The following is a 20727-nucleotide window of genomic DNA, read 5'->3' as shown; positions in this document are numbered from 1 at the left end:
TGCATGCTTGCAGGCAGCTCTTATACTTTCAGGATCAAAATCCATTTGGTTGATTTTCTCACTGCAAAATCATTTTTCCCTCTCTTTCTCACAAGAATAAATCAAGTTTTTGTCTTTTTTTTTTTTTTTTCCTCCTCTGTCTAGACAGGCTCTTTAGCTAGGAGGTGTGATTTTGTTTATCTCTAATTTCAGCAGCAGTCACATCTCCCTTCTCTCTACCTCTTGTAAATAAGGGTTTGTTTACCACTGTCTGTTCTTTTGGTGACAAAAGCCACATACTGTCATTAGTTAGCAAACTTTTAATTACGTTGCTGGAGCAGATGGAATCCAGCCTCAGAGAAGGTCAACAGAATTTAAAGTTCTTCCATCTTTATTGTACTTTGCGTGCTCCATACCCATCTCAACTGCTCTTTAGCACTAAGTTGAACAAGTGTGCGAAGTATTTACACTTACGTGTGGGACTGTTCCCTTACTTGAGTTATACCCTCAGGCAAAGGTACTTTATTAAATGACCTTATGGCTGAAGAACTGACCTGTCACTTCAGGTTTGATTTATCACAGCAGGACTTCCCTAAATGGGTGAACTTCCAACAAAACATCAATAGTCTCTGGACCGAGTATGAGGTGGCCTGATGCTTTACCATGTGTGGCAGCTCTTGAAGTGGTTACTTTTGCTGCCTTCTGAAGAAAACCTTCAGCTCAGCTTGCTGTTCCTTACTTATTTGCTTATTCAAATCTATCTTAATGGATTTAATTCAGGTTTCATGCCTGGCAGCTCATCGCTACCTTTTAATCTTTGCTTTCATCTAGCAATCTGTTTACAAATCTCAATATACCAAAGGATTTAGTGTGGGCATTTCTTTTTGAAAGATCTGAGCATTTAAATGTGCGCAATAAAAACAAATAGAAAAATCTAGACGGATAGACAGATTTACATGAACTCTAATCATAATACAAATCAGCAAGCAGCAAGTGCAGATTTAAATTTGTTAATTACACTTCATTTTTCTCTGTCCTTTTTAATTCTTAGTGTTGCTTCTCATTCATAGACAATATTGATTTTCAAGGTAAAACTAGCCTTGCATTAAGGATTGAATGCATTTTCATTAATCAAGAGAGCTCACTATTATACAAACCATTTAACCAAATATATCTAGCAACATGTAGTAGAAATTTGCCTTATTTTTCTTTCACATTTTGCATCAGATAGGACATGCTGCATGAGACCTTGCTGTTCGTGGTTGAGCATGATATATTTTTCTCATGATCTTTCTCAAGTTATATTTGGATGAAAGCTGGAATTGTACTGAAATGTACAAATGACATCAATCTAAAACAGCAATTCTGAAAAGTATGTGAGAAATGCACGGAGCGGGGGGGAGAAAGCTTATAACAATGTTTTCTGCATTTAAAAGTGATTTATTAAACAGCGAGGTATTGTTCCTACTTTGTGCTTTGGGATCATTGTCTTCATTGTCATTGTTATGTATAAACAGGAGTCCCTGGGAGCGTTCCTTCTGTTCTGTACTGATACCTCAGCTGCAAATGCTGTCAAACCTTGCTTTAGTCTTGCCTGGGCTAGACAGGCCCATGCCTTGCCACAGGGCAATGCATGGAATTCCTCGTCACTCGCTGGTGTGAGATTTCAGCATGAGATTTCAAACCTCTGTTTTGTGGGTAGATGCAGCTGTGGAGAATCTATTGCTGATACTCAGAATTTTTAGGTTTATTAGTAGGGTGTTGAAATGAGACCATTGCTGAAGTGACATATTTTGGTATAAAACTAGGACAAGAAGACCTGAAACATGGATGACTTCAGTGTTTTCTGACTTTACGTATTATGGTAATGTCTATCTATGCATTAACCTTGTGTATATAGAGTCTGAAAGGATTTAATGCATAGGTAGTGTAGCACTAGCTATAATTAAGGCAGCTCCCTGGGAGAGAGAGAGGCAGAGAAACCATCTGTCACATCCTGGTCTCTTCCACCAAAGAGGACAGCACCTGGCCACATGTTTGGTTTAGGTGAACCAGGCGGCAGGTGTATTTATCACCAGCGTGATAATATCATTGGTGATGATATCACCAACCACTTACAGCGTGTAATGTTTTGCTGTCCCTGGGTACAATATACGTTAGCTTTATAGCAAAGCGGTCTGGTGTCCTTGTTTCTGTGCTGCACAGCTGTCCTGATCATACAAAACAACTCTTGTTGCAAAAGCGCTGGGGTGAGACCTGGATAGATATGAGCGTATTTTCCCTTGAGCAGAAAGCTGGGCAATTGCTTGCACAGGAGCCACAAAATGCCCCAGGAGATCCTGCAGTCTGAACTATTGGAGGGCCAAGACAGGAGGATATGCTGGAGCATGTATCCCCAAGATGAATTGAAAGTAATTTATTGCTGATTAACCTCTCAAATCCTGTTTTTAATCAAAATAGATCAAAAGAAGAAAACTACTTTTCCCATTTTTTTTATTTTCAAATACTAATCAGTTTGACAACTTGGAGCAAGACTGAAGTGATTGGACTGCTTCATCCACAGTGCATCTGCAGAGTCCATGCAGATCCTCAGCTTTCATCCTTACAAACTGAACTCCAAGGCCGACATCATGGCCCTGCCTAGCTCGCTGGCTTGGCTTGCCTTCAAGGGTCAGTATCAAGCATGCTGCTTGAACATTTATAAATGTAATTTACAACATTTTTAAATGTTAAAAGCTTAAGCCTTAATGTAGATTGTTATAATTTAAATAATCATATTTTTAAAATAGGAATATATTTAAATAGAAACCTGGATTCAATATTTTTGAAAGAACATTTAAAACGTGTGGTCTTTATTTTCCTTGGGTGCAAACTTCCAACTCCTGGATTTAAAGATGGGGAGAAAAAAAAAATCTGAGTGCAGTCTGTGAGGATTTCAAAGAGCTTTGACTTTATTTTCATCTCAGGGTAGCTCAAAGCAGATCAGAAGCAGCCAAACTAAGAGTTACGCTTTATAGCACAGTGTAACACCTGGCAGTTTGCACCAATAATTATCTCTGTGGATATGTGTGACTCAGCCATTAGGTGTGATTTGTTAATTTCAGAGTTTCATTTTGCAAAGAGCACAGAAAGTCCCTGTTGCACTTTGCAGTGTGGCAGTGGCTTGGCTCCTTTGCACATTCACACTGCAGCAGGTGAGCACGGGGGGACAATAATGACAACTGGATGATCCTGGTGAGCCCAAGCAGGGGGTCAGGTGCAAGTGTCTGGGGCAAACTGGTGACAGAATGCAAAGTGCCTTAAGCGGGAGGATGTGAACAGCTGTCACGGCAGCAAACAGCCACCACCAATGGCACTGTGGCTTTTTCCATCCAGAAAGATCCTGCATCCAGGGCCTGGCTTGGGTAGAGTTTGTGTGGTGTGCAACAGCATCTAACCAGTTCAGGTGCATGACTGCTACTCAAGCCACACCGTGGGTGTGTTGGGGGTCCTTCAGGGTACCTTATGGCCCCTCCATGTCTAGGGAGACAGAGGAGTTGCCTAAATACAGGACAGTCCTTAGTGTGTCATCACCTCTTGGACATACGATCACCATACCTTCTGGCTTTCTCACTCTCATCACTCTCTATCCATTCTTTCCTTCCTCTTTCTGTAGTAGTTTATTTCCTCTCCCCATTCATTTTTTCCTACATCTCCCTTTTTATAATGATTTTTTTCTCCTAATTTTTTTTTTTTTTTTTATTTTCCATCTTTCTCCTCTCAAATATATGCAAAGAGTATAAAGGTATTCACTTGCAACCCTTCCAGCTGTACATGGCACCTTTAACATTTTCTTGTGAGTAAGAGTGCTCCTGATCTTGTAAAAATGGAAAGTCATCTTGTCACTGCCTACTGGGCTTAAACACACAGGTAATCTGTGGATCGGTGGAGAATTTTCCTCACTGTAAAGACACAGTAACAGCTGACAAGAGTTATATCACTTGTTTTACTAGTGTATGTACTGTAATTGTTTTAGTCTGTTGGTGATTAGAATTTTGTTGATAGAAGCTGTGGTTGGCTGGTACCTTTGAAAATCATGTTATTTATCTTAGTGACTAAATAGGGACTTGAAAATATTGGCCAAAGCAATTTGCTCAAGGTCATTATACTGACTCAGGGACAGAACTGGGAGGAGAGCCTAAATCTCTTCAACTCTCCCTTCCTGTTGACATTCTGCACAGTCCCAGTAAAGCAGATGCTTATATGTGCAGATTATATACCAGATTATAATGAGGTGAGTGATCAGAATTAATTTGGGAGGAGTTAAAAGCAGGTCCTGGTGCAAGACAGGATCCAGGGCAGGAGGAAGGTCCGTGCCTCGTGGCAGCAGGGGAGCAGGCTATTCCTGCTTTCACAGCACCTTTTATTTTACACTTTCTGCTTTAGTTCCTGGCACTGCCCCACATGCAGTTGTATGGACACAGCTGAGAGGGTAGCTGCAAGCTGGCACTGTGGCACTCAGAGCCCCAAGAGGAGCAAACCTGAGATTTAAGGCCCCAGATGACCGACTGCCCTGAGGAAGGGCAGGCCAGGTTGATCATAGTGCCTTTGTGCCGTAGTTCGTTTTCGCCATAGTTCCTGTAACAAGTAAAAGGATTCTGTATGTCAGACTAAGACCTTGAACTTATTATTCAAATTATCAGAGTGAGAACATTTCTCTGAGGACACGAAATATTGTTAAGAAACCAGTTCCCATCCACTTTTCTTAGGAAACAAGACAACTGTGTTCTGTAACTATTGTGGTTTCTGGACCAGTTGCAAAGGCACACCAAGGCAATAACATATTTTCATGTTCCATTATGCATCTGAGCCTTTGCTTATTAAGGACAGCATACATTTAAGAGTCTTCCAGCCTGGGAATACAGTGAAGTCCAGAGGTAAGCTTTCATATCACAAGGGATTGAGAACAAACCACGCAATGCAATTTCCAGAGTTTGGGGAGCCAGTCTTCCAAATCTGCTGCACAACATGATTTTCAAATTCCCTACACTGGACTTGCAGAACCTGAACTTTATTGAAAACACCATTTTCTTCTCGTCTGTTGTTGAGGTGTTGTAACTGATCTGGTCAAACTGAGTAAGTACTTCAAATGAATTCCAGGTTACCTACGTCTCTGCTCTGCTTGTAGTACTTTATTTCTAGTTCTGCTGTCACGGAGGTAAAATATTCCTCCATCTCTTTTCAAATCAAAGCAAAGAGAGACAATCACCCCAGTTTTGCTCAAATCAATGAAAGATGGCCTTGAGTTCCTTTCTGTGCCTTTGAAAAACTTTTCCACACGTGTGATTTGTTGGAAAACTCTGGTTTCAATACTGGTGATGCTGAAACCAACAGCCATGCTGCATAAATAGAGCAAATTTTAGTCACCACATCTTTACTGTTATTCAGCCTGGAAAGCTTACAGATATGAGGTTTGAGTGTGTGGCGTTTCCTACAAAATCTTGTGTTGAATCTAAAATTAAGGTTCAGAAATGCATTTGATTGCTATGTGTAAACGTTGGCCATACCTGGATTAATGCATTTAAGTAAGCAAATGGTTAGGTAAGAAAAAAACAAAAACCTGAAGTTTGTGTTTCACGCTTCAAGTGATGTGGCCAAGTGTGGCTAGATTCCCTTTTAAAATCAAACGAACACAATGCATCTCCCAGGGTCCTGTAGTATAAATGCTAAAAGGATTAAAACTAGTCAGGTCACACAACTTTATTTTACTCTTTACAAGGGCAATGTTAAATCCAAGACTTTATACCCTTTGTTTACATAGATATGGGTACATGGCAGGAAATTACATAATTTAACCTCTGACTTGAAGTAAAATACCCCTTTGTGTTCTGTTTTGGAGTCAAAAACTTAAAGAACTGTATTTTCTCCAGTTCTTTCATACTGAAGTCTTTTTTATTAAAAAGTAATAACATACAGAAAATAGTTTAAAAAACACTGTAACAACAATAAGTACTTAAGTGAAAACAGCTTTGTAGTAACTGCTTCAGTAGAGGCATTTGACCTGCACACCCTCCTTTCAGAACATTGCAGCACTGTTTGAAGGCAAAAGAAGTTTGGGGGGCTATTTTAATATTAGTTGTTATATGATTGTCAAAGATGTACTGAGGTACACAATCTAGACAGAAGGGTAGAATGAGTTAATGTTAACCTCTTGAAATTTTTTAACAGATATAAAATCTTTTTAAATGCATTTAGAATACTCTAAAGTCCTTTGAGGCCATTCTCAGAAGAGATGGCAGAACTCTCTGAAGAGAAAGAAACAGTGCTGCATGATGCAAAGTTTACAGCAAATAAAGTCTGTCCTTTTCTGTTTTAAAAGAATTAACGTTAAGGATCAAGATGAGGGATTACAGTCTGATCCCTATCATCATTTTGTATTGTTTTGTTCTTCTTGAACCTCCTGACTCTACCAAAAACCCCTCAGACTTCCCACCAGCTCACCCGGGTCTGGTGGTGCTGCTGGACCCATTCTGAATTCCACTTTATCATCCTTTTGATCACAGAGCTAATGTGCTGTAAACATCAAGGAAAAAAGCCATGTGCAAGTGATTATTTTGAAACTGAATCCATCTAGGTTCCACGGTGTAAAACCTGCTGAGTGCCACAGCCCCAACTTTGCTTCAGCAGCAGATGTTAGAGACAGAAAACAAATCTACAAGTAGCTTAGCTCAATTTCTTGCTGTCACAGATACCTCTTTTTAACCAATATGCTTGCTAAGACACAGTCCAAGTTAATTTAAGTCATTAACAAGATAATGTTAATTTAACATTAAATTGGACGGTGCCTTAGCAAATATATATTTCACTGAGCAAGTATGAATTTTACTGAGGACTAATGGAAGGAAGCCTTTGAGCAGTTACTCCACAACGTATCAGATGTACCAAATGAGTGAAGTCTAAAGTAATTATCAGTTCAATTTGTCCTCTCTGTGTGTACTATGGTCTAATTTTGTCTTCTACAATCTTGCACTGTTTTTTATGTTTTTTTTTTTTTTTTTTTTTTTCATGCAGGGAGTAGCCTTTTTCTTTTTTGCACTAAACTAGCAAATGACTATTTTGCATGACAGCTCGCAGCACATAGTGGAAGAGGTTCATTTTTGATCTCACTTCTCTTGGCCTTTCATGTTTATTTTTGGCCTACAGAGAAAAAAAACATCTTCCAGCAAAGTTAGTAATGCAAATTATTCAATTTGCGTTAACATGTAGTTCATCATTTTTCTTTTGCAGCTTCTCCTGGTAATAAAGTTTGGCTCCTGGAATACAGCGTTACTCTTTCTCTGAGTGGGGAACAAGTTATTAGCTTTCTCTTCACAGCACAAGAGGGAAAGGCATTCAGTGAAGCAAAAGTTATAAGACTAAAAATTAACTAAAGGAAATACAATGTGTAATGAAGCCGGGCTACTCACTGCCAGAGATGCAATATTAATAGCACTCCAAGTCTATTCGTGTGACAGGAAAACACGTGTGTTTCTAACGAACGGGAAGGCTGCTTGCTACAAGACTTAGCACAGGATTACAAGGGATGCAGAACATGCTTCAGGACATGAATGCTCTCTGTGTGGGTCTCACCAGGAGCACTTGGCTGTATGGGAATGAAGCGGGTTGTGCAGGCGAGGGTGTTATAAAGGCAGCAGTATCAGCAGCAGGCTAGCACAGCTCCGCTCCCTCTCAGAGCTTCTCCATCCTAGTCCAGAGGTGGATTCTCACTTGCATCAACAAGTCAGCAAAAACATACCCTTAAATTAAAACAGGTGATCAGCTTTGACAGTGTAAACACACAACTCTGAGGAGGGGGAAAAAATTAACTCATCGGATAAATATTCCTTTATTAGAAAATTAAGTGGTGCTCCTACAAAATACAGCTATTTCTCAGCTTTGGGGACATTCCTCAATAATGTATATGGTGGTGTAAAGAAAACAAGTTACAGACATATGCTTATTTATCTAATTCAACAGTATTTGCTGAATTTCACTGTTTTTCATTTTGTAGCTGCTGTCGAGTGGTCACAAATCCTGCTGCCCCAGCTACAAACAAAGCATAGATGAGGGCAGCGGGGAGGAGACTGCTGAAGGGACAGAAAAAGCTGTATTTAAACAGTTGTGTTGGCTTTTCTGTAGGGAAAAAAAAAAAAAAAAAAAAAAAAAAGATAATTCTCAGAGCGCTCTTTTCTGCCAGAACACTGGCACTTTGCAAATGCTGCCAACACAAACCCTGAGAGCAAGCCAGCTGATATCAGCTGAGCAAGGACATGGTGGGACTTTGGACATTTTATCCATTCCTCTCCTAACAGATGTCCTTTTGTCTGGGCCATTTGGGCAGATCAAGCCCATAAGTAAAAGCAGAAGGCTGCTTAAGGAAGGTGTGTTGTGAATCTGCAATCGAAGTCATATATCACCAAAGTTACAGGAATACATAAACGAACTCAAGATAAGAACCAGGTTTGCAACCTGTCTCAAATGAAACAGGGCATTTACTGTACGGGATATGTTGTGAGATAAATGCACTCCTGGCATAAGGGAACATCCCACCCGTTATTGTCTGGGGCTTCACCACCATCATTTGTGAGAGGGAACCCAACAGGGCATTGCAAGGCATTTTGGTTGGAGGCAGCCAATGCAGCCTGGCCTAGGCTGGTGGTAAGAAAAAGCAATTCTTCCCCATGAGCAGACTCACGTCCTCACCTAGATTCAATGAACTGGATGATTCCTGTGTAGCTCAAGCAAACGATGCACCACAAAACTCACCATGGAAACTGGCAGGCAGAGCAGATGCTGGGCACTGAGGCTGTGGTTGCTGTGTCTGCTGTGAGATCTGGGTGCTGCCAGGTCACAGTAACCATGGCTCAGGTCAGCCGTCAGACTCTGTGTTGTGTTTCCCAGAGTTGTGCTAGTCAGAGCTTGCAATGCTGCCATAACTGCTTATTTTATGATTTTATGATTTTATACTCACTATGAGGGGAGTGGTGGGGGCTGGGGACACATGGAATTGCATGGTAAGTCAAACGACACCTGATCTAGCACAAAGCCTTTTGGCACAAAAATTAATATGGATGAGTTTGTAGATTAAATCAGAATCTGAAAAGTAATTCTAGTGCAGAACAACCCTCTGCATCGAGCAGCTCTGCTGTTTTCAGGCTGCCACTGGAAGCCAGATGAAAGCTGTTTGGTGCCATCAGGCCATATCACAGAATCACACAATGGCTGAGGTTGGGAAGGGAACACCTAAAGGTCATCTGGTCCACCACCACCACCACTCCCCAAGCAAGGACACCAGAGCAGGTTGCCCAGGACCACATCCAGAGACTCCACAAACTCTCTGGTGCTGTAAGGTCTCCTCAGAGCCTTCTTTTCTCCATGCTGAACAACCCCAACTCCCTCAGCCTGTTTTTGTAGGAGAGGTGCTCCAGCTCCTTGAGCATCTTTGTGGCCCTCCTCTGGACTCATTCTAATATTTCCATGTGCTTCTTGTGCTGAGGGCCCCATGCCTGGTGTCAGGACCAGCATATCCTGGTGCCTGGGGTTCTTCCCCGGGTGCACGACTGCAGTTCTCATTGTTAAACTATCTTAGGAAATTTTTCTGTGCCAGATTTTGCAGAGCAGGATGATGCTGCGGGGAGCACTCATGCAGACTCCAGTGAGCTGTACTGGCCCTGGGTGCTGTTCTTCTAGCTATTTGCACTGTGCAAGCTATCCCTGCCCTAATGAAAGATCAGAAAAAGGAGAAAGCCACTATCCCGGGCAGACAGTTTACCAGTATCTTTCAGCAGATACATGCCATTTTCAAAGAACAAGCATTACACAGGTCAGAGAATTTCTAGACCAGGCCTGTGGTTGGTGGTGTTTGGGTTTAAAGTGGCAGACAAATAAGATAATGACCCTCTGGCCTGCTCACTCCCTTTTTGCGGTAGAGGAATTTCTCAAATTTCTCAAAGGTCTTGCTTCTGAGGAAGAAAGGAAATTGATTTAGGGCTTACCACTTTTTTTTTTCTTCTTCTTCTTTTTTTTTTTTTTTATTTTTCCATTTTTGAGAACAGGAACCAATATTTGCCAATCTAAGGAATAGCTGGGTCATGTCCCACAACAACTTGCTGACACAGCTGAAAGCAAATCCTCCAAACAAGAAGCTGCAGTTCCCATCTGGGTCGTTAAGCAGATCTTGTGCAGAAGGGCTGCAACTGTCCTACCAAGACCAAACTGAGCCGTCCTGAAGCCACACAGAGGGGAGCGAGGCATCCACTGCCCTCCTCTCCTTGAATAAAGGCAACATCAAAACCCAGGGCTGCCTCCCTGGCAGGGGATGCATTGCCATCCCACAGCTGTGCTTGCACCAAGAGGGACTTAAGACTGAATAAGTCAGAAACAGAACCTCTACTTGAATTATTCTTTAATTTGGCAAGCTCACACCTGCATCTTAACACTTTTATATTTATCTTCATACTTCTAGACTCAAAAGACAAAGACTTTAAGAGAAAAAAAAAAAAAAAAAAAAAAAAAAACAGGCCAAAATCAGTAAATCAGTGTAGAGATGTGTTCACATCTCTATATAAAAAGCCTGTTGAACTAATCAAGGCATTCCTTGGAGCACACAAGAACTGTGGCCTTTCACATCACTCAAGCAAAGGCCATTCTACTATGGGCCCAACTGTAATACAAAATAATTATGCCCATGCAAATTCAGATCTTGAAAAATTAAGGATTCAGATCCTCACTGGCACACTGAAAATGTGTTTGAAATGTTCCTGTGTCCCAGGATAACAGCTGTGTAATTATGCTAAGCCTTTCACACTTTCTCTTTTAAGCCATTAGATTTATTTACCAAAATCACTGCATAGATATGCCCAGAAAATATATTGGAGAACTGTTCAAAACTACATTTAAAGCTTAAATATAGAGGTTCTCCCTTCAACAGGTCCTGGCTTTCATTAAAACTGTTAAGTTCCTGGGACTTGGTGCCCTACAGCCCCTCTAAATACTCTGATTCCTTGAATGCACCGTGGAGATTCTAATACACATTACACAAATAGAGCTACTATAAAATTCCTGACTTTTCTTGTTTGCATGACAAAGGCAGAATGGCAAATCCACCAATTGGACCGGATAATCACTCTCCTGTGAAAAGTCTGCAATCCACATCCTCTGTTTGATTCCTAGCTGAGCCTCAACTATTTGTTCCAAAAATTTTATTTTACGTGTGAAGTCCATAAATCACCATCCAATAAACATTAGACAGGGAAGGGATTTCATCCTGGCAGCTCAGACATCAGCCACAGGAGAAGTCTCATCCAGATCCAGAAATAAAGACTAACTGGACAGAGGTTTACAGGATTAGGCCTTATGACATGTTTAAAGAGAGACCACTACGAATGCATGAGCTGTAATTTTTCGCAGCAGGTGACCCTCACAACATCAACATGTACCAGCATAACAGTGTGCCAGTCAGGGACGTGCCACGTAGCTGGAGATGCAGCTGGAGGGGACAGCAGGGCAGGCAGGGCCTTCCCACGGGGCTAAGAGAGTCACAGAGATGCCAGCAAAAAAAAACTTCCCTCCTCTTATTTGCAAGAGCGGAAGTTTCTGACATGAGTTAGAGCTGATGGTCAAACGAAGTGGGTAATTTTCACTGCTTTTAGTGCCTTGGGACTGAAATAATATCACAGAAAATAATAATTTGTTCTGAGAAAGATGCTAAACAAAGAATTAAAGCAGACACTGCTGTGGGCCATGCACAATCGATGCGTTTATAGTCACATTAGAATTCAGTTGAACCCAAGAAGGTGCCCCGTTAACATCTAGTGGAGACTTCATCATATTTAGGGAGGCAATTTCTTTAAGAGGCTCCAGAGGCAAAGCAGCCTAACCAGAGGTGGCTGGCCACGCTCTCTCTGCAGGCTCTGCTGCCTTCCTCCATGCCCCAAGCAGGCTGCCTTGGCTCACTCTTGCCTGAAGGAGAGATGAACTGCTCCAGGGTGCTTTTGTACAAGTTCAGTTGCTTGTTTCTGCGGGAGAGGATGAGAATCTGCCCCTAATGCTGTGCTCCTTAAGACTTTCATCGATCGGGTTCTGCTTTTTCAATTCCCTTCTCCTGGGATTGGTTTCAAAAATTGATTCCTTCATTTTATGTCAGCAAAGGCCAAGGAAGCAGAGGATGTGAGCTCCAAGTTTAAAGATTGACTTCTAGAAGAACTAGCAGCCCCTGCAATCCAGCCTCCGCTTCAGCTTTGCTCTCTAGAGACAGCTCTCCGTTGTGGTTATTGATGGCACTCAAACACCAACACTTGTTACCTGTGTTCTGGAGAAGCAGTGTGGTTTCTCACCTTCACTGAGGGATTATATGCCTGTATATAAAGCCATCTTCTTTTAAGCACACATATAATTAAGCACTCGGGAATCCATAAAGAGTGACTGAACATTTTAGCAAAACACCAGCCCTGTACATCTTCCACCTCCTGTGATTCAGAGGCAGTGCAAAAGACCATAAACCATTCAACCACCATGATGTGATGCTGTGATTCATATGCTTGATACATATAGTCAGAGATCAAAGCCCTCCACCTCCAAAAAAATATATATATATTTTATTTAATGTCTGCCATAAAGGTGGACATTCAGATGTAGCTTTATTCTCCTGACGGATATTGGCCATTTTAGTTAACAACTCTACAAGGGTAAAGATCAAGGCTTCCTTTAAGAGTTGTATGGTGCAGCACTGACAGCAATGTAGTACTATGTATTAATACAAATGTATAGTACAGATGTATTTTCTGTCTGACCCAGACCAAACAGGAGACCCTGCTTGCTCAGGGGACTTTGGGGCAGAACTTCACAGGGAGTTAAAAAAGCAGGGAAATTTCTTCCCCGTGAAGGAATCTCGTTGCTCCCCTAAACCTTCTTGTATCGGCTTGGCGGTACGCGAAGGTGTTAAACTGGCATGTGTCTATCAAGGGGCGGGGGGGCGATCCTTTCAAGTCCTCTGCTTCATCCCCACTTGTGGAATTTGTTGTGCCAGTGGGACGAGGCTGGCTATAAAACCTCTGTCCTGCCCCAGCAGCCTGCGAGCGCTCCGCAGCCCCAGTGACATCCCTGCTCTTCCTTGCGGGGCCGCTGCCGGAGGAGGATGGAGCCGAGCTTTGCCCAGATGCTCTGCACGCTCTGCCTGGCCACCACAGTCTGTGCCTTCACCCAGGAAGAGTTCAAGGAGGTGCTGCTGAAGCAGCTGGGGCTCTCCGAGGTCCCTAAGCTTCACAAGAGAGACCTGGTGGACCTGGTCATCCCAGAGCACGTGAGGAACAAATATATCTCCATGCTGAAGCGCCACAGGGTGAAGCGCCGTGCCTCGCCGAGCCTGGGCAGCATCCTCCGGGGAATCCCTGGCAATGCAGGTAATGTCCCTGCACGCGGGCAAACCCACGGGGGAATGAGGTTGGGGTCTGGCTTTGAAGAGGAGTAGGGTGGAAAGCATGTGTGTAGCAGCAGCGTAAAGATTAACACGTGTCAGCGGCTCGTCACAGCTGAAGAGGGGACCCCACGGTCCTGGCAAAGGGCAGACTGCTGCTGGCACGTGAGAGAAAAGTAGTCCTAGTGCTCAGGAAGCATTTGGGGAAGATGAATTAATAAATAAATAAATAACTAAATAGTTAGTTAGTAGAAAGTGCAAACCTTGCAGTTTTTTAGTCAAAAAGTCCTTCAGAAAGTCCTCTTCTCATTCATGTAGGAACAGGTGTGATATGTTTTTTGAGGATATTTCACTCACCCTGGTCCTTTCATTTTGCTTGGGAAAATTATCCACAAGGAAATCTGCTGTGCAGACACAACAGAGTCTGTGCAAGGATGCTGCAAGCTTGCTTTACTTTTAATAGACACACATAGCATCCTGGGCAGCAAAGGAAGACACTTTTTCATCGCAATTTGTGCAGTTTCCTGCTTTCACACACAGTGTTGGCACAAAGGGATGCACACCTTTTGGTGTTTGCTCCATTTAGGGGTGAATTATATAGATTTCTTTCCATTGTCACCAAGTTGCAGAAGAAGAATTAGGGCGGTGGCAAGACCTTGATTCAAGTGCACATTAGAAAAGGTGTGTTTAGTGGCTGTCTCTGCCACAAGGGATCATTTTGGGAGCATGCAAGGAGTGTGTTGTGATGATAATTGCGGATGAGGTACAGAGGATGGCAATGACACACTGTCTTTTTTTGTCCAAAATGTGTGCAGACATTGGGGGAGACGTCCTCTATCCTGACCCCACACGCCAGAACCTCGTCTTTGACATGGAGGGGAGAATACCGATAAACAGCGAGGTGACAATGGCTGAGCTGAAACTTTTCAAGAAGCCCTTGGACAGGGCAAACCTGCCTGCGAAGCAGTCTCACAGGCCTGTCTCCAACGCCAGAGTCAGTGTCTACTGGGTGCAGCGGCAGCGTGATGGCACCAACAGGACCTCCCTCATTGACTCCCGGTAGGTTATGGGGTGCCAGTCCCCGGGATGGGGACAGGTGCCACTGGGTGTGCCTCTGGTCTGTCCAGTCTGGGTACATCTGTAGAACTGGGCTGTGTGGCCTCTAATGCTAGAACAAGCTGATAAAAGCAGATATTAAGTTAATCCTGCAATATGTAATAATGCATTAAAGTGAAGCATTTCTGTGTCAGATGATGGTCTTCCCTTCTGACAGTCTCCATCTGACTTGCTTACCTCTCAGTCTAACTCTCAGGGGTTACTGGCTGCTGATAGTCTTTCCATTGGCCACCTCATTAGCTGCTTTCAATAAGTAAATTATGCAAAAAGCATCTGTTTCTGCAGCCGAAGGCTTCTGAAAACTTTACAACCCTTGAAGGCAGAATTAGACATCAAACCAACTTTTTGGGTGGGCAGGGACTTGTGGCCCTAATACAGCTAGGAGAGGTGCAGGTGGGAGTAGTTAAGTTTACCAGGCTGCTGTCACAAGCACTGATGCTGCATATAACCCTGTACTGCTTGTATCAATACCTTAGCACAAGCACACACAAGGGTTTTTATTTTTCCCTTCAGTGTCTGCTAGACTTGCATTATTTGTGTGCTTCTTTTAGTTAATTGCTGTGGGTGCTTGCCCAGAGCTGCTCAGTAAGAGTTGTCATGCAGCTGAGGCACATGGCAATGCACAGGGAGCAAATTACTCGGTGGCAACAACAGCACCACGAGCCCAGGCTTTATCTGACGGGCTTTTCTCTGACGGGCAGGCTGGTTCCAGTGCGAGAGTCGGGCTGGAAGAACTTTGACGTGACACAGGCCGTGCACTACTGGCTGCGAAACAAGAGGCAGGAGCCCATGGTCCTGCAGGTCTGGATCGAGGGGGAGCGAGTAGGCAGTTACGCCTCGGAGGTGGCCAAAGCAGTGCGCTTCACCTCGCAGGACCCCAGGGACAAAGCCATGGGCAAGCCTGAGCTGGTGGTTTATACCCTCGACTTGGAAGACTACGGGTGAGTATGAAACTGAAATCCATGCAACCTTGACCCTGAGTTACCATACTCACTTTGTTGCCTGAATTTTCAAAGCAAACCTGAGCATGGTCCAAGCATCATGGCTCAGGGCCAGCCTCTGCCCTCAGCCTTCCTGATTTCCTGTTGTTTCTTGTTTCACACACAGGGGCCCCGGGGACTGCAAGGATGGCATGGTGACAGGGAAGTCCACCTGCTGCCGTCAGAAGCACTACATCAGCTTCCGTGAGCTCTCCTGGACACAGTACTGGGTCATTGAGCCAGCTGGGTACCAGGCTTACCGGTGCCAGGGGGGCTGCCTGCAGCCCCCCAGGTCCCTGCAGCACTTGGGGGCTGGGGGACGTGCCTGTGCTGTGGCCGAGACCTCCTCGCTCCCTGTCATGTACCTGGTCAGGAGGGGCAACCGCACCGAGATTGAGGCAGCTGAGTTTCCCAACATGATCATCGAGAAGTGCAGCTGCATGGCAAATGGTGCGGCGCTGGTGTGAGGGACAGATGGATGGACAGGACTTGTGACACTTGTGGGCTCAGAGGAGCATCCATCCTCACCCAAACCTATGTGACTTACACCTCGCTGGATTTGGTGGAGCTGCTTCCAGGTTATTTCAGTCCCCAACCCAGGGTACTGCACACAGCTGCAGGCAAAAGGCAAGGACAATGATCGCTGCCAGGTGCAGAAGTCACACCTGGGTTTGACTTTCAGTTCCTCAGCCTCCAGCGCTCTGTAAATTTTGGTCCTTGTTTGTCCAAGTCACGTTTATTGTGGATTACAGAGCAGAAGCACTTACATGTATATATTGTATACACACAATATACACAGGTATCACACACATGCATATATGTAGTATACAAACATATGTATTGTATACATGCATATTGTATATATACATATTGCCTACATACATACATATATGTACATGGAATATTGTCCAGAGCTCAAAGGAATTTATATATATGTGCATATATATTGTATGTATGTATACTTATATATAAATGTACATATGATATTGTCCAGAACTCAAAGGGTAATATTTTTCATCCCTGTACTTATGGCTTGGCACAGTTTTAGGCAGAATTTAGAGTCCTGATGTCAATAGGCATGTTACAAACCATGACTATGTTTTGCTTGCACGAGTAGCAGTTTGTAGAATCAGGCCCTTGTTTTTCTGATTGTGTATTACATTTTTTTTTTCAATTAAGGGCTATTTTTCTAGTCATAATTGCTTTCAACAACAAGAAAACAATAAAGTATTATTATTACAATATCCATTTGTTTGCATATAATTATTCCTAGGTGTGAAAGCAGAGGAAAAAAATCAGTGATATTTCTGAATGTATCCCACTGTCCAGTTCCTACAAACATGCACCCGGTAACAGCCCGCTTACATGTGTGTCTCTGCCTGCTCATGATAAGATTATCTGCCCATGCAGGCAGGCACAGGGCTGAGCTGCTGTGGAGAATACACCACCGCCACCGCTCCCCATGCTTCTGCAGGGTATAAGCTAGTACTTTTATGAGGAGAAATTCCAGAAACTCATCTGAGAGGCAAGCGATGACGCTCTCTGTGTGAGCTGCAGCAGTGCACCCTCAGGGTGGGCAGGCAGCAAGGTAAGCCTATAGTCCTGTAACTATAGTCCTGGATGAGATAGGCTGCCTCCCACCTCTCCTGTCCCCTGGTGAAGTGCATTAGTCCTGGCCCTTCCTCATGGGCACCTCAGTAGCACATCTCCCAGAGAACGACAGTGATAATGTGGCATAATTTTTTTTTTTTTTTTTTGAGCTGTATAAAACATAGAGTCACAGAATATCCCAAGTTCGAAAGGACTCACAAGGATCATCGAGTCCAACTCCTGGCTCCACACAGGTCTACCCCAAAGTCAAACCACATGTCTGAAAGTGTTGTCCAAATTCTTCTTGAATGCTGTTGGGTTTGGTGCTGTGACCACTTCCCTTGGGAGCCTCTTCTAGTTCCTGACCACCCTCTTAGTGAAGGACCTTTTAATATCCAGCCTGAACCTCTACTGACACAGCTCCATGCCATTCCCTCAGGTCTGGTGACACCAGAGCGGTCACCAGAGAGAAGAGGTTTTCTCTCTGGGGTCACCAGAGAGAGAGAGGTAGGTGTAGATCTCTTCTCTCTGGGGTCACCAAAGAGACCAACACCTACCTCTCTGCTCCCGGTTGTGAGGAAGCTGTAGGCTGCAATGAGGCCACCTCTGTCTCTTCTTCTCTAGGCTGAACAAATCAAGGTGCTGGCTGAGCCCACTGCTGGTGGGAGGACTCCTACATGAGTTTGGCTGGACAGGGAGCCCAGGGGCCACAGAAAAGGTGAATCTTGCCCCAGAAGTTTGTGGAGTCTCTTTCCTTGGAGATACTCATATTCAAAAACATGTTCCAGGGCAGCCTGCTCTGGGTGACCCTGCTTGAGCAGGAGGGGTAGACAACGCGGCCTCCAGGGGTGGCTTCCCACCTCAGCCACCCTGTGATTCTGTGGGGACTGGGGCCTGCAGGACTCAGCAGCGGCATCAGGCTGTCCCCCATGGAGGCCAAGGTGTCGGGCGTCCCTGCCACCCTGCACGAGGCCAGCTCCGAGGACACACAGCCATACAGGCCTCCCCCTCGGCCTGTAGGTGGGCTGGCACCTTTCACTTCTGTAAACACTTGTAACAAAGCAAAGCAAACAAATGATAGCTTTAAGGGGAGTAAAAATGGCAGGAGCATGGATTCACCAGTGCCAGCACCGGGCACGTAGCACCAAGGGTGACTTGGATCTGAATCGGAGGAGCCAGTTTGGTCTCAGCCATTTTCTCCTCATGGTTATAGGGTGTCTGTCTCAGTGAACATTCAGTCCTGGTTCCTCCCCACCCAGCTGGGACAGGGCACAGCCAGCTCAGATATAACTGTGAGGAACAAAGCAGCCAATATATCTGCACACTGCGGCTCCTGGGGAGGACAGTGTTTGAACTGGTGTCTGCATGCGGAGGAAAAGCATTAACCCTGGTATCCCTCCAGCCATCAGCTGGACCCGGGGCATCCACCCCAAACCTGGGAGAAATCACATGCCATGGGGCCAGGCAGGCTGGAGGCACCAACCCCGTCACCCCCACCATCACACCCAAATACCACAAGCACAGTACTGATGCATCATAAGACACACAGCATGTGATTCTTCTGAGTAACCCCAGCTGGCTTCCCATGGAAAACGCAGCAGGCTGGAAGGTGGGTCTGAAGGGATGTAGGGTTTCTGCAGCACAGAGGCTGTGGGTTTAAATCTTGCCCCATCAGGGGCTTCTACAGACATTCACCAGTGCCACAGGGGATTATCTCCTGGCCTGCCACCTTCAAGGCAGGCAGTGTTTGCAGTGATACCTTGTGCATGCTGTCTTGCTGCGTTTGTATCTGTGCAAGCTGTGACAAAGGCTGTCAAGCTGTCCTGTTATTCCTCCTGCCTGAGCGGCAGCACAGACTGAGGAGACAGAACACCTTATGTACATGGTGACAGTTTGTTTCATTAGCATTGATGTTCTGCTGGGAAAAAAAAAAATGAATAAATGGAAAAAAATTGAAATAAAATAAATGGAAAATAAATGGAAATAAATAAATGGAAATAAATAAATGGAAAAAAGGAAAGGAAAGGAAAGGAAAGGAAAGGAAAGGAAAGGAAAGGAAAGGAAAGGAAAGGAAAGGAAAGGAAAGGAAAGGAAAGGAAAGGAAAGGAAAGGAAAGGAAAGGAAAGGAAAGGAAAGGAAAGGAAAGGAAAGGAAAGGAAAGGACCTATTAATCTCATGAAAGCTTTTCTTATGATGCGGACTTGGGCAGGTCAGCAGCACATTCCTATGGCAGGAACTTTCTCCATTACCGTTACATTTTAGGAGATAACAGGTTTGAAGCCATACTAAATGCCACTGCGAGCTGAGTCAAATTGCCCTGTCTAATCCTTCCACATTTTCACTCAAAGGCTGCCCTCCCATTTTCTTTTAAAATCTATGATAAGCTGCAGCTTCGCCCTTCTGGTGAGACCTCATTTCCTTTCCATCTCTTTTTTTTTCTTTCCCTTTGCGTTTCACAAACTCCTACAAAGAGTGTCTGACACTTGGCCTTTCAGGGCAGCCTCCTAATTGCTGGGGTAAGTAGAAAGTCAAATTCCCAATCCACATCCCAACAGAGGTGATAACCAGGGCAGCTCCTCTAGCTTGGCTGGGAACAGCTGGAGTCTGGGAAAAGGGGACCCAAGGCAAACAAACAGGGGAAGTGATAGGTTTTCAGGCTCCTGTGTGATCCCTCAGAACTTTGATATTTTTAAAGACCCACCCAACAGTCTCAGCATCTCCTGGTTTTTGCATTAACTTAACATGAAGTTAACTCCTGTGCAAAGATGGGCAGCCAGGATCTGAACGCCTCTGTCCGTTCCTGCAGCAGGTGCAGGAGAGCAGCGTGCCCACTGCCAGCACTTCTCTGCTGGGCTGCTTGGACCTGCACACAGCCACAAACTGGGTCTGCACCCCAGGGCCTCTCCCCTGACACAGGCAGCAGCCATGGTCATGCTCCACAGCAAAAACATCAAATTTCATGTTAAAGGTACTCCTAATTTTTATTTGCCTGCTTTTTTCCTCCTTCTGATTCTCTCAGTGATCATAAATCTGCCCTTTTGAAAGTTCAGGTGTGCATATTCCCTTTAAAAGTATTTTCTGTTTGCTGAAAAGTAACACAGGTCGTAATTGCTGTTTTTAAGGCAGCAGCCAACTTCCCACCCTGTGGCTAGTGACTGTCATCCTTGGGAGGTCTCAGATAATCATCTTATGCTGAATACAGCATCACACAGTGCATATGGCCTCATCCATAACCACCAGAATCCAGTGATGTTTTCAGTGAGTTGTGGAATATTTGCAGCAGATGTTTCATAAGTCAGCTGCTGCCTTATAAACACTGCTCTGCTTTCCAAGCGTTGCAAGCAGCTGAGGGGTTTCTTGCTCTCTGTTGTACTCCCCCACAAAGCAGTCAGGGCTTACGGTCTCTTCTTTTTTTTCAAAGGGCTGAGGGTTTCACCAGCACTGCCTGGGACAGGACACATCCTCCTCTGTTAGTCCACTGCCACCTACAGTAGCAAGTGTAAAAGCTGTCACGCTCAGAAAAACAAGATTACTGCATGCTCTGTGCATGTTTGCTACCAGTGCTAGCACAGAGACGTGCGTGTCAAAAACACTGCAGTAGCTTTTCAGTAACTCATCTGTGTTACAGAA

The 20727-nt window shown here is 44.3% G+C and overlaps 1 protein-coding gene across 2 annotated transcripts in view; it reads left to right on the top strand.

The window, feature by feature from the left end:
• Positions 1-17613, top strand: part of LOC101789646 (left-right determination factor 2) — a 59347-nt gene extending 41734 nt beyond the window's left edge. Inside the window, exons 3-6 of one of the 2 annotated variants that reach the window (XM_013094953.5) lie at positions 13067-13397; positions 14227-14470; positions 15229-15468; positions 15635-17613. In XM_013094953.5, the coding sequence (XP_012950407.1) occupies positions 13133-13397; positions 14227-14470; positions 15229-15468; positions 15635-15974 (1089 nt within the window). In that variant the 5' untranslated portion in view covers positions 13067-13132 and the 3' untranslated portion in view covers positions 15975-17613. Of the gene's footprint in view, positions 1-10596; positions 13398-14226; positions 14471-15228; positions 15469-15634 lie in introns of those variants that run through there. The other variant, XM_072035497.1, reaches the window with a different exon arrangement.
• The last annotated feature ends 3114 nt before the right edge of the window (positions 17614-20727 follow it).

Source organism: Anas platyrhynchos, chromosome 3, assembly GCF_047663525.1.
Source record: "Anas platyrhynchos isolate ZD024472 breed Pekin duck chromosome 3, IASCAAS_PekinDuck_T2T, whole genome shotgun sequence".
In the NCBI taxonomy this organism is placed as follows: Eukaryota; Metazoa; Chordata; class Aves; order Anseriformes; family Anatidae; genus Anas; species Anas platyrhynchos.
Note: the sequence above shows the minus strand (reverse complement) of the source record. Positions and strands in the feature narration are given on the sequence as shown.